Source organism: Pimephales promelas, chromosome 3 (assembly GCF_988280905.1).
Source record: "Pimephales promelas chromosome 3, fPimPro1.hap1.1, whole genome shotgun sequence".
Classification (NCBI taxonomy): domain Eukaryota; kingdom Metazoa; phylum Chordata; class Actinopteri; order Cypriniformes; family Leuciscidae; genus Pimephales; species Pimephales promelas.
The window spans coordinates 29171857-29190119 of NC_142771.1; the positions used below are offsets into that span (position 1 = coordinate 29171857).

General features: G+C 36.6%; 1 protein-coding gene across 3 annotated transcripts in view; it reads left to right on the forward strand.

Annotated features, from left to right (window-relative positions):
- Positions 1 to 18263, forward strand: part of cacna1ha (calcium voltage-gated channel subunit alpha1 Ha) — a 119548-nt gene that overhangs the window by 39530 nt on the left and 61755 nt on the right. For all 3 annotated transcript variants that reach the window (XM_089128719.1, XM_089128721.1, XM_089128720.1), the window contains exons 3-5: positions 12755 to 12867; positions 15391 to 15524; positions 15873 to 15970. In XM_089128719.1, coding sequence (XP_088984845.1) covers positions 12755 to 12867; positions 15391 to 15524; positions 15873 to 15970 — 345 coding nt within the window. The remainder of the gene's footprint in view (positions 1 to 12754; positions 12868 to 15390; positions 15525 to 15872; positions 15971 to 18263) is intronic.

The window sequence follows — 18263 nt, forward strand, 5'->3', positions numbered from 1 at the left end:
TCATGTCGTTTTTTTTTTTTTTTTTTTTTTTTTTGTAATCCGATATTGTAATGCTAGATCGGAGCCTCAGTAATTGATTTTTAAAGACCTTAATGTTATTTCAAGAATGCATGGGTGCTGTTATAATTGATCTGTTTTGTTGTCCATATAGGAAAGTCTTTTATTTACTTACAGACAATTTCAAAAGGTTTGCCAGGTTTTGTAATGGACAGCCATTTTTAAAAGTGTGTTGTGGGCAGTATTGACTGAAATTTTTTATGCATTTTAAAAGGTCCCTGTAAAGGTTTTAAAAACCTGCGCATGGAAATCCAATACAGATGTAGCGTTAATTGAAATATATTTTGTCTTCATTACACAATAATCAATTTGATGCTAATAAATAAATATAAAACATGAGCAAACATGCAAAAATATAGCAATTTTTTAATTTATAGCAACTTTTTAATTGTTCTGTTTACATTAATATTGCATTTAAAGGGATACTCCACTTTTACAACTCCCCCAGAGTTAGACAGTTGGGTTTTACCGTTTTCGAAAGTAATCATATATACTATGGAAGTCAATGAGACCAGAAACTGTCTGGTTACTGATATTCTTCTAAATATCTGAAAATCAGCTGAATGGATTCAAAAATGGTAAAACTCAACTGTTTAACTGTTGTAAAATGAGCCTATTTCCCAAAAAAGTGGAGTATCCCTTTAAGGAATCGTGACCTCAGTGAAATTCAAGCCGTAGCAGTGCAATTTGTTAAGAAACTTAAGTTTTTGTGTCACTTTACTATGTTAGAGTGACTTTGCCTGTCAATCAAACATTGTGACCTCTATTTTCTGCACACAAAATCAGCTGCAGATTCTGGTTCACCAGTGATTGATAATTTGAGTTTGTCTTTGCTCCCGGGACCATTTCACCTTATTGTTCCTGTGGATGGAAGTACTTAGCAGCATGTTGTGGAGACTATGAGGAACGATGATGGTTTGGATGTGATCAGCAGGTTTTCTTGCAGTACAGCTGGCCTGGTGCGGTTCTTAGATCCGCTGGATCTGTTGTGGGAATTCAGCCACCTGACGGTGATAAATGGCTCTCTCTGCAACTGCATTCTATAAACCTTTTACTTATCCAGGTCCATGATCATTAAAAGCCTCTCAGCTTGTGGAATCTGGGATTTTATCATATTCCATGTTAAAAGGACCAACTTAGACCAGGAATGAATGATAGACCTGGTTGATGCTGGTTAATGATGGCATCTGGCTGTCGGCTCATTCACCGCTGGGGAAACGGATAATAAAAGAGGTCAGACCTTCATCAGTATTTAATGTATAGGATTAATGCCATTAAGTGGTGGTGAATGGAGATCACAAAAAATGAGAATGAGATTATCTTATTTCTAAGAAGCCGCTTACACTATCACAGCCTGAAACATCCATTGAATAAGGGAGGCTTTATTGTATTTCAAGGCCAGGATTTATTTCCTCCCATCATTATAGTGTCATAGTTCATAAATGGTATGCTGAATCTGTGTTTTTAAGGAATATCATCCGTCTTTGATAAAGTCGCCCCTAAGTCCTTTTTAAGGAAAGTCATTTTATCCAACGGCCATCTCGCTAATTATATGGGTAGCAATTTTTTTATATAGGTAAAACATGTACAGATATACAGTTATGTTCAAAATAATAGCAGTGTGTTCAAAAAAATGAGTAAAGCTCAAAATCCTAAAAACAACTTTTATTTCAATACACAAAAATGCATTGGGAACACTGCACATTCTATTCAAGATCAAAACATAAAGAAAAATTTATGAAATTTGTTTTTACTTTATAGAAAGTGTAGAAAAAGGTAAATTAGGCTGTTCAAAAAAATAGCAGTGTCTGCATTTTTCCTTACAAAGTCAAACATTTACTGTATAAACTGAAAAATACTTGAAGATTTAGCTTTCTTGTGAATCACTGAACTAATATTTAGTTGTATAACCATGGTTTCTGAGAACTGCTTCACATCTGTGTTGCATGGAGTCGACCAACTTCTGGCACCTGTGAACAGGTATTCCAGCCCAGGACGATCGCACTACAGACCACAGTTCCTCTGCATTTTTTGGTTTTGCCTCAAAAACTGCATTTTTGATGTCAGCCCAAAGGTTTTCTATAGGATTAAGGTCCGGGGATTGAGCTGGCCACTCCATAACGTTAATCTTGTTGGTCTGGAACCAAGATGCTGCACGCTTACTGGTGTGTTTTGGGTCGTTGTCTTGTTGAAACACCCATTTCAAGGGCATTTCCTCTTCAGCATAAGGCAACATGACCTCTTTAAGTATTTTGATGTACTCAAACTGATCCATAATCTGTGGGATACGATAAATAGGCCCAACACCATGGTACGAGAAACAGCCCCATATCATGATGCTTGTGCCACCATGCTTCACAGTCTTCACAGTGTACTGTGGCTTGAATTCAGTGTTTGGGGGTCGTCTGACAAACTGTCTATGGCCCCTAGACCCAAAAAGAACAATCTTACTTTCATCAGTCCACAAAATATTGCGCCATTTCTCTTTAGGCCAGTTAATGTGTTCTTTGGCAAATTGTATTCTCTTCAGCACATGTCGTTTTTTTAAAAATGGGACTTTGCGGGGGCTTCTTGCTGATAGCTTGGCTTCACATAGGCGTCTTCTAATTGTTGCTGTACTCACGGGTAACTTGAGATCTTCTTTGATCACTCCGGAGCTGATCATTGGCTGAGTCTTTGCCATCTTGGCTATTCTTCGATCCATTCGAACAGTAGTTTTCCGTTTCCTTCCACGTCTTTCTGGTTTTGGTTGCCATTTTAAAGCATTTGATACCATTTTAGCTGAGCAGCCTATCATTTTCTGCACTTCTTTATAAGTTTTCCCCTCTCCAATCAACTTTTTAATCAAAGAACGCTGTTCTTCTGAACAATGTTTGGAACGGCCCATTTTATTCAGATCTTCAGAGAGAAATGCACTATAACCACCATGTACAGTCCAGTACTGCCTTCGTCCTTAAATAAGGGCCACTAATTGACACTAGTTTTTTCACAGAATTATTAACCTCACTAATTGAACTCCACACTGCTATTATTTTGAACACACCCCTTTCAATTAATGATTCAATTATACAGAACTAGCAACATACATGTCATGACTGTTGGGTCTGTTGTTTTTCTATTACTCTACTACACCTACTAGTAAATCATTTGCCATGTAGAAATATAATTTCTACCAAAAACAGTGATTGATTTGGTTAGTGATGTTGGACTGCTATTATTTTGAACACAACTGTATATCTACTTGAATGGGAGAAATATTGAAATCTCCAAAACGGTTTGTCAAGATTACATTTCAATAGCATGTATGAGAATGTTGGGACTTTCATTTATGCATCTGCCATAATTGACTTACAGTCTTATTATATTTAATCACAATTAAGTGAACATTTTTTTGCATCCTATAAGGTACATTGCCAATTGCACCATTGTTTAAATCAAGTTATATTCAATAATTAATTAGTCTTAAGTGCTTGAGCTTGACCTGAGAATATTTCTGTCTGCTAACAACGGTACATGCTTTAATAGTAAATACTACTTTGAATTACACCACCTTAATATTCTTTGTTTTCATATGATGTAAGTCGCAGAGTACTGCAAAACAGGAAGGTCCCTGTCCCTGGGGTTTGGACCCTCTGACCCTGCTGAATGTTATTTCAGATTGTCTTGATTGAATTGGCTCTCTGCTAATGAACATACAGCAGAGGGGAGCAATGCATCTCCACTTGCATTGTGATGAGTTGGCTGACTCTGAAGAACCCGGTCACCCTCGTGTCAGTGGGGTCCATTAGTCTAGGTGGCAGGCTGTGACGGTCCTCTTGGCTTAATCAATGTGACGGCTTCATTAATCCTTTTCTCCTAGCAACAAGCAAATAATCCAATTGTCAGCAGTGACAGTAAATAGTGAGACTTCCAGTTTCTGTTTGTCAGAGTCCTTTTTTTTTTTGTCATGATGCTGCCAAGAAAGGTGAAACCAGCGCTTAGAGAAAGCCCATTTATCATTTTAAAGGATTTCACAGAAAAATGAGGCCTCTCTTTAAGCTTTAACAATTCAGGATATTCGTATAAAAGAAATCTATATTGTTTTTTTTCTGTACGTCAGTCATTCATAGGTTGATTCCCCATTGTGGCATTATGACAACAATTTTTCTCATTTTAAAAGCAAGAGTGTGAATGAATGAATGAATACTTTATTGAAGAATAACAATCAACACAATGTGCTCAAAAGGTTAAAAACACCAAACAGCCTAAAGGATTGTTTCCATTGTAACAGACCGAAGCACCCGCGCCTTCAGATCACTTAGACGTGGCTGTGGTTACAAGAGGTAAAAACTATATAAATACTGTTCGTTTCGTGTCTTAGGCCATCAATGTGTACTTACATTTACGAGTCATTAAATCATGTGTAATTTGGACTTCTCTGTGCATGCTCTATGAGGTGGTGACCATAGACCTGCATTATATGACTGACAGACAACAACGGTTTGACCTAAAAATATCAAAATTGAAAATACTGTGAAAACAAAGACACCTACATTTTGGGTGCCCTTGAAGTAAGCTAAAACATATCAAAAATTAATTTCAAAGTGAACTATCCCTTTAAAACAGCAGGGCCTGTAATCTGTGGAACTCCTCCTGGTGCAGTAGTTGTGCATTTCACTAAGTTTTGAAAAGTAATCGCATAAACACTCATCGCATTAACACTCCCAGGTTATTTCTTGTCTTACAAACTAAACACAGTTTAAGTTGACAAACCCTCTCCTCCACTCTGAGCCAGCCAAGACTGGAGAAATAGATAGGAAGAAGATCAGTTCTAGGATGTAATTTAAGGATCACTCTGATTCATTTATTTTGACAGATCTGTAACTTGTCTTTAAGGCCTTTAGAAATGCCTGTGTATCAAGATGTACAGGCATAGTCAAGGTGACATTGAACAAGCGCATCGGCCAGGATTTTTAAGGTTTTACTATCTAAGAGGCTGAATATTCTTGCCAGGAACTTAGTCCTTTGGCTTACCTTTGAGATCATTTTTCGGGCAATAAGCTCCCCTGATAGTTTGTTCTGTAGTAGACAGTCCAAGTGAGTAACTGCTTCCTTGGCTGTTATTTCAACATTACCTACGACTACCCTAAACCCCATAACCTTTTTCAGTTTATCTCTGGACCCAAAAAGAATTGACTCTGTTTTGCCAAGGTGGAGAGACAACTTGTTGCTGTTAGCTAAACACTGAGGTTAAGGAGTTCTGAACTAAGCAGCCTTTCTACTTCTGATTTGTCTTTATGAGAGACTAGCTGAGTCATCTGCAAATAAAAACAAATTACAGAAGGATTTCCATTGTGAACAAATCTATTTAGTCAGTATTTTCTCATCATATTCATTCATTTTAAACTGGCCGAAAATGCATCTACAAAAATAACTCAACCAAATAAAATAATAAATAAATAAAATAACCAAATATTCAAACATTTTATATGTTGCTAAAACGTCATTTGTAAAACATGTGAGATGAAAAGACTGAATTTGAAATAACATACTCTATTTTAATTGTAATATATTCAAATTCTGTCTTCGTTATTGCCACTTACTGGGACAATGATGTAATCTGCACTCAACAAAAATGATATGTTGGCTTTAATTAATCTTATTTTGTCAGCAGGTTCCACATAACTGGATTACGTTAAACAAACATAATTTGTTCATGTAACTTCAACATCATGAAATTAAGTAATTTAAACCGACCCCATTTAAGTAGTCTCAACATGAATTTTTAAAGGCTTCCTGACATGATTCAAGTAGTTTTTTAAATTCATTAATCTATTAATATTTCATTTATTTTGGTGACACATAATTAAATTGATAGACTTTAGCTAGCTATTTGCTAGCAGTAGCACATATTAGCATCTTAAATGCTAAGTTTTACATGCTCCTTCAACCACAGCATTAGAACGAATTGAATCAGTCGACAACCAAGCAAAATGCTCCACTCTTCTCCACAATGGTAACCCACTGTAATTTAAATGGTTCTAGTAATTCCAATGTAATTTTACAATAAACACAACACACTATCAAGTCTTCGCCTTTTCTAAATTTCTCAAAAAAAGATAAAATAACACTTAATTTGAAAATTTATTCTCTCTTAATTCAACCATATGGCAAAGCATGCTGGGAAATAACAAGCACTGCCCAGTTTCAGTTGAGGCAACACAAATCAATCATGTAATCAAACACAAACGGATTAAGTAAACTTAAATTGTACATATATTTAAGCAGATTGAACACAATCAAATTAAGTTCGGGCAAATTAAGTTCGTGGAAAAAAAATCCACTGGATGTACAAAGTACTAAATTTTTACTTAACAAATATGGTTTGTGTTTAGACAGCACGTAAGGATTTTGTACTGTTAAGTTGAGACATAATTACATTGACCTTAATAGAAAAAAAACAAATTATTATTTTTTAATAATTATAAATTATTATTAAATTATTATAACAAAGAAAGCTAAATATAAACATATTATGTAAAGTGCACAACCTTCCTAGTTCACTTTTTATGCAGAAAATTTCAGTGAATGAATCAGAATAAATCTTTTTAGTCAACTGATTCAAAAGTTTCAGTTCACTGCATGGGAGAGATCAAAAATGAAGCACAAATTACACGCATACGCTTTTAAAAACCCAGAACAATTTTTTGTATTATTTTTACCTAACTTTAATGCTGTAATAACTATCAGAGAAAAAATAAATAAAGATGCTACTCATAATCTGAACCGCAATGCCAAAACATTAGCGCCTATAATGTGTAACTGAACACCTCTGTTAATTATGTCTTCTTACTATTGCTTCATTTGCCAACTAAATGCCTTATTTATTCAGCGACACGATGCCAACTGCTGCAATCACAGGGATTTAAGTTTAAAGTGTGATTTCCAACCTCAATAGTTTTTCAGTGAGTCATGCATTTGCATGTTAGTGGGTTTCAATCAGGGCGGTAGCTGCGGCTTCCTCAGAAAAGAGATGCTGGAGGTTTGTTCTAACACACAGACACATTTTGCAACACAGTCATATGGCAGATGTTCAGAAGAGAGCGTGATAAAGGAGGCAGTCTGCCGTGGCTGTGTACCACTTAGTTAGCAGGATGAGTTCTTCAAGGACAGACAATGTCTTGCACAAACACAGTTCCATCTAGCCATCAAAGCCGTGCAACTTTCTGTGATGTTGCAGAAAGCCCAGTAAATTACTGCCATAAGCCCCATTGCTAGAGCTATCTGAAGACAATAACTGGAGGCTTTGGAAAAAACACACACACGAGCCAAGCTGTCTTTGTTGTTGCTCTGAGAAGAAATAAAATGACAGCAATTTTCATCGCTGCAGGTCAACAGGTCACTGTATTGTTGGTCACTAGTCACTAGTCGTTTCTCCTGCTGGATGCCCTACCATATCTTTGTAAAATCTGATCACATTATCGATCTGTTGATTGTAAAAAAATAAGATCCATTTTGACAAGAAATCAGTTCTTGCTGCTAAATTTCACATTGTGCAGGGTAAGTTGTTATTTGGCAGTGAATAATGTATCATGTCCTGAAGATGAACGATTATCAAACTCATTAACAATGATTAAACTCATTCAGAATACAGACAATTAAATCATAGGCCCATTGCTGTTTGTTGGCTGCTCTGAGACACAAAGGTTGAGGATCCAAAAGCAGTATTTATTTAAAGAGTTATCCACAATCTTAATCCAAATCCATGCAAGGGTCATACACAAACAATAACAGATAAGGGCTGAGGTCAAAGTAAGAGAGAAATCCAAGGGGACAAGGAGAGAATCAAGAGAGACGGGAGAGAAAGGGGTCACAAACACGCTCAGAAATGTAGTGAGACACATACAAGACTTTTCAGGGAATACATGGTTTAAATAGGCTGAGACTGACAAGGTAATGAGGCACAGGTGGATGCAATCAGTGATGATGAGTCCCGGCAGTGAGTTATGGGAAATGTAGTTTGTGAGGGAATGACAATAGTCTGATGTTGAGTGCCCTCTGGTGGCTCTCAAGGGCTCTCCAGGTGGTGACCGATACGTGGGCGTAGACAAATCATATAGAAGAGATTAATCATTCACAATAACATTGAACTAAATTGCTAAAAATGGCCCTTATCACATACACACTTTTAATGTTTTGTCTACAGGAAATATTGACTCATTCTGCACTACACCGGTTTCAGATGCTCCCTAGAATAAGAATGTCCCTCCCCTGATGCCGACAGACAGAAATTCATTAAATTTATCAAAAACGACAGTAAAGACTTTGTCATAGAACAATTCCAAGTCAAATAAATGCTGTTCTTTTGAACTTTCTATTGTCAAAGAAACCTGAAACACACAACTGTTTTCAACATTGATAATTATAACTAATAAGACTGGAAAAATGGCTGCAGAAAATTCAGCGTTGACATTGCAGGAATAAACTACATTTTAAAATATATTCAAATAGAAAACAGTTATTTTAAATGGTAATATTTTACAATAGTGTAGTTTTATTTTTAATCAAATAAATGCAGCCTTGGTGAGCATAAACAAAACTTTTCAAAAGCATTAGAAATTGTACCAAACGCACCCATTTGAATGGTTGTGTAACTTGTGTACATGGTCTATTTAAAGAGAGAGAGAGAATTCTTTTAATAGGTTCAGAAGAAATTTGTCAACACAAGACCAAAACCGTGTTCATCATGTGAATTCATGGGTTCTTTAAGAGTTCCAGCAAACAGTGTTGTAGTACTCGAGACTCGGACTCGTCTCGGACTCGGTCTCGAGACCATATTTTAATGGTCTTGGTCTTGTCATGGACTCATGTGCATTTGGACTCGGAATTGACTCGTACTCGAACATTTTTTTTTTAGGACTCTGACTTATTCCCGAGTCCACTCGAGTTCAATTTAAAATATTTTTCTTGATTATTAATGTATGTTAATAAAATATTTCTTTAAATTGATTGACGGCCAGTGATTGGTGATTTTCTAGTGCGCAACTGCGCGTGACAAATTGTAATAAAATTACTTTTAACACCACCTACTATGTGTTCTTTTTACCCTAAACTGATCATATTTTTTAAACTCTAAGTAAATTCAGTAAAAAAAAAAAAGGATTTCTCTAAGTAAATAAAAGTAAATTAGGTAATCAACCCTCACTGGCCTCGGTCTCGACTCGGACTCGACCGTCTCTGGTCTCGGTCTCGACTCGGACTCGAGTGAGGTGGTCTCGACTACAACACTGCCAGCAAATGTGCTTATTTGGTGACTCTTATTTTATAGTAAGTCTCTATGAACTAGTATGAAACACTTACATTTCCAAAACACATCATGTGCAAAGTATTATGAAGCAATGTATTTATTGTTGCATCTTGTCCGTGAATAATACAAGAAAGGTAATCAAGGGGGAAGAATGGTGGAATAATAAAGGAGTAGAAAGAAGAAAACATTCTTCACAGTGGTTAAGACATTTTGCCTCCCTTTAGTTGGCTGGACTGGTGGTTGGGAAAATTCTTATTTTAGCAGTAATGCATTTCCATTTACCTTTTATGGGGATGGATAGACTGTAGAGCTGGTGAACTTGGCCAGTTCATTTCAACAGAAAAAGTATTATTTATTAAGTGACAGATTATCAATTTAAGCCACTCCACTCAGACTGCTGACTGTGAGTGGGAATGTGACTTGTTAAACTCCATTGCCTACATTTCCCTGGAGAGTGTAGCCATCTTTATGAAGTGGGATTTGGGACCTGGATCTGCTTGGATGTATGACTGAGACGTGATCTTGGTTGTCACGCTAATCAAAGTATTCCACATCCTGATTTACCACGCTTTTAAAATCTGAATTTTTTTCTCCCCTCCCGTTTTGTATTTTTTACACCTTATATCTGTTGTTTGTGAAGCTCCGACAGAGGCACAGTGACTTGAAAATGCCCAGGGTTCATCATCAGCACCTGATTTCAGTCACTGCTCCATTGTGAGGGAACACAATGTTGTGACGCCCACAATCCGAAGCTCTGTGATTGCTTATGGAAATGAGTCCATGAAGCAGTGTTCAAATTTTCTCATTTGTGTATTGCATAGCGAAGTGCCCATCATGTGCCCCATTTTCGATGAGCAGACCTGCATAATAGATGAGTTGCGAGCCCTTGGTGGAACGAGTATGTCATTTCAACCCTAAGTAAGCTGATTGTGTCCTTGAAGTGTTTAACCCCCTGCAGACCAAAAACATGCCCCCGCGTTTTGATCGTGTTTTTTTTTTTACATAGCTGCAACATAGACTTAAAAATACTCCGTCATTAATGGTCATAGGCTATAAATAAAATCAGCAAGCCATGAAAACGCCCATATCAGCTCGATAAACATCAAGTATATCGCAAATCTAACCTTACCTCATTTTGCGCTGTGAGGAATAATACTTTCATAATAATCCAGGGAAAGTTACCTCAGTTACCTGTTTCATATCGAGGAGGACCACATGGATGCAGCTGATGTAAGTCATTTATTCTTAAGTGCTTTGTTCTAATCGCATTATTGAATAGTGTCTGTAAACTGCGCAAAGACTGTTTAAATATGAAACGCACGCACAGACAGACAGTCACTTTCGCTCCTACATTAGTAGACTATATAGACTAGGCTACTGAGATTTGTTCTATATTGATCTGTAAAACCAAAAAGACTGTTTAAATATGAATCTGGTGTGTGAACAAATGAAAGATGCAAAGCCTACTGTTACAGACAAAATAGATTATAAAGTTTTTACTATAAAATAGGCATCAAATAAGCTTTAGTTAGACAGTTTCTGCTCATGTGTTAAATATATAGTATGTTTTGTCAAAAATAAACTAATCAACTGTTATCCAATGCAAACTAATGCAATGCACATATCAAAATAATGAATCCTTAACTTTGAAATATGTATTATAAAATGTAAATTGCCTACTTTAAAAATAATACTTTATATGGAAAAATAATTTTCTTTTCAAGATGTTTCCAACTCTAACTTTGAACCAATTCTACACAATGGGCAATTGGCAAACAAATAATGTTTTTTTCACAATATAACCCAATTTACAGTTTGATGTGTGAATGATTAGGAGGATTATTTTCAGATCATTGATAAGAAAAAACTCTAGGCCACAACATCCATTAGTCAAAAGTCTTGTGGACGGATATTTCGTATGTGTTTTGTGGCCTTATTTCAGAAACTTTCATTTTTAGTTTTTTCAATAACCACGCATAAACAATATTCTCTCAAAAATACAAACATGTACATACATGTTGATCACATATTATGGTAGCCCTGTTTGTGCTAAATAGGGTGTAATTTCACCTGTGCCATTAATATGATTATAAACAACTTAAAAAAGTACAAATGTCAGGGCATGTCAGAACATCTCTTGGAATACCCCTTGGTCCCCAGGGGGTTAAGCACATATGTTTTAAAGATTGTGTTTTTAATAGAGCTAGATGACCAGAATTCATCCCCTTGGAATTATAAGGTTCTATCTGACATTTTTGTCAAAATTGAGTTATTCACATTTTCTTATTCTGTGGCAATTTATTTACATTATGTGAAGTGTTTTGTACATTTAGGGTCCCTGTTATTTTTATGTTTGAAAGAAACATGTTCCCCATACACATTTTCCTATATGGAATGCAAAAACTTTGAAGCTCAATATCTCAAAACTGCTCAGAACGCAGATAGAACCTTATAATTCCAAGGGGACGAATTGTCTGGAAAACATCAGGATCCATAGGGGCCTGTGGGTGGTGTTGTTGTTGCTGATTTGTGGTGTGACGGCCACTGGTCATGATGGTTTCGACACGTTGGTCGTGATCTTCAGTGTAGCGGACAGCGCTTCTGGAGATGCTGATAGGTCGTGCTTGGTGACAGCAGCAGCAGCAGCTTGTTTCGGCCTATTCGCTGACGGTTCTTATGGCATCTGACATCTCGGACAGCAGTGGAGCCAATAGTTGTGCAGCTGAAACAGACATAACCCTGTCTATGTTGCACTCACTAAATATTTCAGCAGATAAGCAGTGAGAAGAACATTTTATTTCTGCTTGGATCATTGAAATGGCTGCGTCGGCTGTATTGAATGTCTTACGAATTCAGCAAGGACGCATTAAATTTAACAAAAGTAATGGCAAATACATTTATAATCATATTAGAATGATTTCTGAAGGATTGACTGGAGTAATGATGCTGAAAATTTAGCTTTGTGTGTAACATTGATCTCTCAGTATATAAGCAGATGTTTTTACAACAAATCTTGGCTTTTTATTTGCTTGTTAAACTTGTAATTCACCTCCAGACCTTTCACTAAACGTACTTTATTTTCATTTAATCTACAATTTAAAGAGAAAATTTTGAAAAAAAAGTAGGCTTTGCACTCCTTAATCATGCTTTAGAAGTTTAATTAAAATTCAGTGTGAAGGAAGGAACATTTTGCAATAATGTCCTTGATTTTTTTTGCAGATCCGTAGTGGTGTTTGCTCTAATTTGTTAAACTCATTTTCTCTAACTAAGGGATCAATAAAATCAATATCGGTGTTTACTATCTATGTATCTTTATGTTCCATAGAGAAATATTTCTTTGCAATTAGCTAAACACAATCCAGAAACCATGACTGTATGATATCTGTGATGTATTTCCTTGACTCTTGTGCACGTGGTTTGAGCATGTGAGCATGCTGGTGATTCTGTTGAACTGTGTGACTCTGGGCATGTTCCAGCCATGTGAGGACCTCAAGTGCCAGTCTGAGTGGTGTATCATCTTACAGGTAAGTCTCGCTCTAATGTACTATGAGAGATGGACTCTGAAAGCTCATTATATGATAATGTTCCCTCAAACATCATTCAAAGATAGTATTCCGTGAACGTTTTGGATTGATAGTAGATTATTGAATTGTATGTGTGTGTGTGTGTATATATATATATATATATATATATATATATATATACTGTAAATATTAAATTGCACAAAATGGCATCAACTCAAATGGCCTCTGCAATCAAATGTCGTTAGAGCTTTTCTCGGAACTAGCTTAACTTTTCTGAGCTATAACTTTGACTTTGATAAATCAAACTAGTTTCAATACGATTTTCAGTGGATGTATGAAGATCAAACAGGCATCCTAGAATAATAGCCACTGTTCATCACATGTTAGACTTACATGGTCCATGTTTAATTTGTTTGTCTATAATCGGTTTACCCATACTTTTCATCATTTGAAACCTAACAACATTTCCTTGTCTGCAGGAAGTGTTATCTAAAATAACACTGCTGTGGATGTCCAAAATACGTCAGAATTCACATTTTAGTCTTAAAACAATCCTTTACCCTTTATTTTATCTGTTTATTTTTGTCTCCAGTGTCTGGTTTTATGACTGTCCCACCCACCATAGACCTGGCATTAAGCCCATGTTTTGTGGAACACACAGGTTTTGGGGTCACTAGAACCTTTTCCAGAAATCAGAAGCCGCGTTTCCATTACCTGAAAAATTGCGCAAATTGATATTGCAAGTTGAAAATACGCACAATGGAAACACATCCATTTCGCAAACTCCTGTTTATTGCAAAAAAAAAAAAAAAAAAAAAAAACAGGGCTAAGATTATCACAAATAAACACAAGATTTTGATGCATATCCAAGTGTTTGTGCGGAATGTGGAGCGCGCACTGGATGGCAGGGAGGCGTGGGTGCAAGTACTTGCATTTTCCTATCAACAGTGGAAACAACTTAAAATACTCTATAATTTCTGGTCATACAGAAAATAATAATACATAATTCGCAACTACTTTTATTTGCGTAAATTCACAATAACAAGAAAACAATGTGCTTTTGTAAAATAAAACAATCAGGCGCGCTTTCATGGTCTCTGTGAACTGTAGGGCAAAAACTGAAACAAAATATAGCCTATGTAGGCTAAAGCTTGAAATTTCAAAATTCGAATTGAAATCTAATACCTTCGGATTAAGTAATCCGTATTAAAGGTCCATTTCTCTCTAAAGGTGCATCCGAAGATGGAGATATTTTTAGCCGACGCTGATTTAGAAAACAGTAGTTTATTAATTAACAATTAAAATGCCTCATTAATTTTTCATACACATTTATTATAGCCTATAAATCACCTTTCTGTAAGCTGTGGTTATGGCTCTTCTCATTTAGTACTGCGGGAAATTATATAATTTCCTAATTTGGCCTTAGAAAACCAGTAAAATATGTTTTCTCATATTAATTTATGAATATTTTAAATGTTTAAAGGGGCAAAAATTCAAATATCTGAAAATTTGTTTATTTTTTTTTTATTTTTTATTTTTTTGCAGCATTTGGTGTACAGTTCATATTAAAATTTTGGTGTTCAACTTTGCGTTTTAAAAATACACTTATTTAAATAGGTTAAATAAGGGAAAACGAATGGACACAAAAGTACACGGACCATGTGGACATGATATGTGACAGAATTCTTTATTATATTTATAAAAGAAACAATAATTACAGGAATAGCCTACTGGACTCTAAACCTCAAAGAAATGCCATAATCAAGGCCTCGGAGCAGAAATGAGGGAGAAACACCCAGGAACTCCGTGTCTTTCCCTGCCATTGATGCTTGGATAACACACCACTTCTCATTCCATTGATAATAATAATAATGTCTAGTGCGGTGGCTGTGATATAGGCTATAAACCAACGTTTGCATGACTTATCGCAAGAGGAACAAAATACGTTTTAGTCGCAAAATATCGGTTAATAGAAACGGCGTCATTTCGCAATAGTTTTTTATCGACATTTAGAAAAAAATCGCAAAAGTTTTGTGCAAATCTGTAATGGAAACGCGCCTAGAGACTGAAGCATTTTGCTTCCTTAGTTTTGTAACTCTCTGTAATCTGCCCACGCTCCCACCAAAGTGAGGTTGTATATATGGTACTGTGGGAAATTTTTATGTCCAGAAGAGCCTGACATCAGCATCGGCAGGATTTTGGAGATCGGCCAGAGCTGAAAATACTACATAACATGAATCATTGCTGATCTTCTCATTCTCTCCCTGTTAAACTCTCAAATGGTGCCCAAATTTAGTTACACACATTTTTGAAGTTCTTAGCCTGTACAGAGGCCTAAAGCAACATGGTGATGGTGAAAAAAATATATATTTCAATGCTTTTGCATTCTTTCACAGAGCAAAAACATTGCACGCAAATGCAAAAGCATTGAAATATAATATTTTCCCCCAATCTCATGTTCTGCCTCCTCCTAAAATGTCTGTCCTTCTATATGATTGAAAATACTGTGTTTTTTGTCCTCAGGCATTTGATGACTGCATCTTTGCCTTCTTTGCTGTGGAGATGGTCATCAAAATGATAGCCCTGGGGATTTTTGGACCAAAGTGTTACCTTGGCGACACATGGAACCGCCTGGACTTCTTCATTGTCATGGCAGGGTGAGGAAACCTGTCTATTTTCTCACTTGTCACTCGTGCATTCATCCATTATCACCACGGTAAAGCTGGTCAAGAGGGACCCGCTGCTCGATTTACAGGTCGTAAGTTGGGAAATAGAATTACTGTGAGATTTCTCAGCGCTACGATTCATTAACCATTTAAAAACATTCCCCTTGTTGTTTAAATTGACCTTTAAATTGACACGAGTGATGAACGCATCAAGTCTTCTTTTTTAAAACCACTTTTCTTTCATTATCCTCACGTAAGATCGACAAAAAGAAAGGTTATTCAGATTGACCTTTGGTGTCTGACTCTTGCAGTACGTTTCCTCTGCTCTGCTTCCTCCAGGATGTTGGAGTATTCACTGGATGGCCATAACGCCAGCCTGTCAGCCATCCGGACTGTGCGAGTGCTCAGGCCCCTGCGAGCCATCAACAGAGTGCCTAGTAAGTGTCTTTCATGCTGGAAAATCCTGATGAAATTATGCATTTATGGTCATTGATTGGTTCAAGGTGGTTTAAAAATATTGATCAATCAGGTTAAGTCGACTGGGTCACCTTGGTTGAGCTTCTGGGGATCCAAGGTGATTAATCACGTGACATTTACGGCTCAGAGAATACGGTTGGCTGTTTCCATATTTCCAGGAGAATATATTTTCTCTACTATTCCTTGACTGCAAAAACTAGCTATTATATTCCAGAAACCAGCTTTAACCACCTGAGGCTGCTATGACCTGGTTTTTCCAGCAGGCTGATCTTTGGCTGCTGATGCTACCTGTCTCTCAAAGACATTGTTATGTGTCATTTCATCTGTGATGAAAGGAGAATACAGCTGCCTGATCTATGACATGTGAAGCAGAGATCATCTCAGCCAATCACGTGATGAGCCTGTGTGCAGGAAAGACAATTTACAGAACACACTAGTCTATGAAATACCCAGCAGAACATGTCCCACAAACAAGAGCTGTATTTCTTATAGTAATGAGCCTCTGAGTGACAGACTGACAGATTGATCTCCTAGATCCCATAAGAAAAAACAGTGAGTCCCATAATGTGTCCCATAAGTCCAAGGGAAAATAAAATTACAATTGTGTCGCCTTTGCCTCTGTTTACGATTTACAGAATTTTACAAAGGCAAGTGGCCTATATGTAGACAATTCAAGACTTTGGGAATGGTTAGATTTTTTTTATGTTTCTAAGGATCTCTTATGTTTTTTTCATGCATCAAGGCTGCATTTATTTGATCAAAAATACAGAAAAACTAGAACTATCATTATTAATAAAATTTAATTTAGTGATGGTAGGGCTGAAATTTTCAGCATCATTACGACAGTCTTCAGTTGACATGATCGTTCAGAAATCATTCTAATATAATGATTTGCTGCTCAAGAAACATTTATTATTATACCATTGTCTGTCTGAATGCTAAATTCTTGATTGGCTGTGCAATAAAATTCACAGCTAGTTCCAAGTCAGTTTAATCAGCATTTTCTATTAATGCGCTACTTTCATTGAAGCAAACACACACATACGTCACTGACTCACACTCAGAGAGTGGAGATTGTTTTCGAAGTAATTCACAGCTTCATTGCTAGAGAGACACTGAACAGGCACAGGTAATTCACACATCTCTCTCTCTCTCTCTCTCTCTCTCTCTCTCTCTCTCTCTATGCTAATTCACTCAGATAAAGCTCATCTTACTGCACTACTTTATATTTGTCTGATTTAAAATGGAACGAATGCAAGATCTAACGAGTCGTAGCTGATGAACCTAACCACCATTTTAACACTTCCAGTCAAATTTAGCACTGCAAACATCAGTAATGGCTTTAACTTGTCTGTGTTGCATGCAAATGACCATGGTATAGACCTTATTTCGAGCAGCGCCATGACAGGTATGAAAACGAGGCTGTGAGGGATAGACTTGCCATGTTTTCATTGGCATCCACTGTAAAACACTGCATAAAGCTCCTAGATGACTTATCATTTTCCACAGCTCATGTTGTCTGGAGTTAGATTGTCTTGGAAATATATTTTTGCAATGTTTCATCAGCAGAACAATCCAAAAGCCCATTAATTAACAGTACATCCCACTGAAGAGATGTGTGTCTATCCCTCACAGCCTTGGGTACAAAATAGCCTATTACTTATTCATTTTGATGTTCTAGAATGCTAAAACCAAGCGAACGTCATAAGTTGACCTCAGACAACAATATAATAAAATTTAGAAGCCAGTTCATGACCCCTTTAATATAAAATGTTTTAAAACACTGCAAAAAAACTAACCCCTAATTTGTTTCTTTGCAGTGTTTTTAGGGAGCAAACTTTTAGTCCACTTGTATTTCAAGATTTCCTGGGCAGTGCACTCACTACTAAACTAGGGGGTGGATTGAGACACACCCCTGGAGCTGTAGATTTTAAGTATGAGTAAGTCTGATCAACCACATCAGCTTTAATGACTTTGCTGTTGCCCAGATGGAAGACGAGATACCGTGATTTATTTGTCTCGGCAGAGTGTTGCTGCCAGCAGGAGTGCTTTTAGTATGCTATGATTTTACTATTCGCTGCAGCGGATTGTGAATGTTAGTTTGAGTGCATGTGTGCGTCTCCGTTGTTTTTTTTTATTGCCGACATGCAATCTCACACCTGATAATTCAAATACCAAGCTTGAAATGCTTGGCAGAGCGATTCTCTATCTCCCCTCTATCTGTTTACCAAAGAGCAAGTTAGCATGTCCATC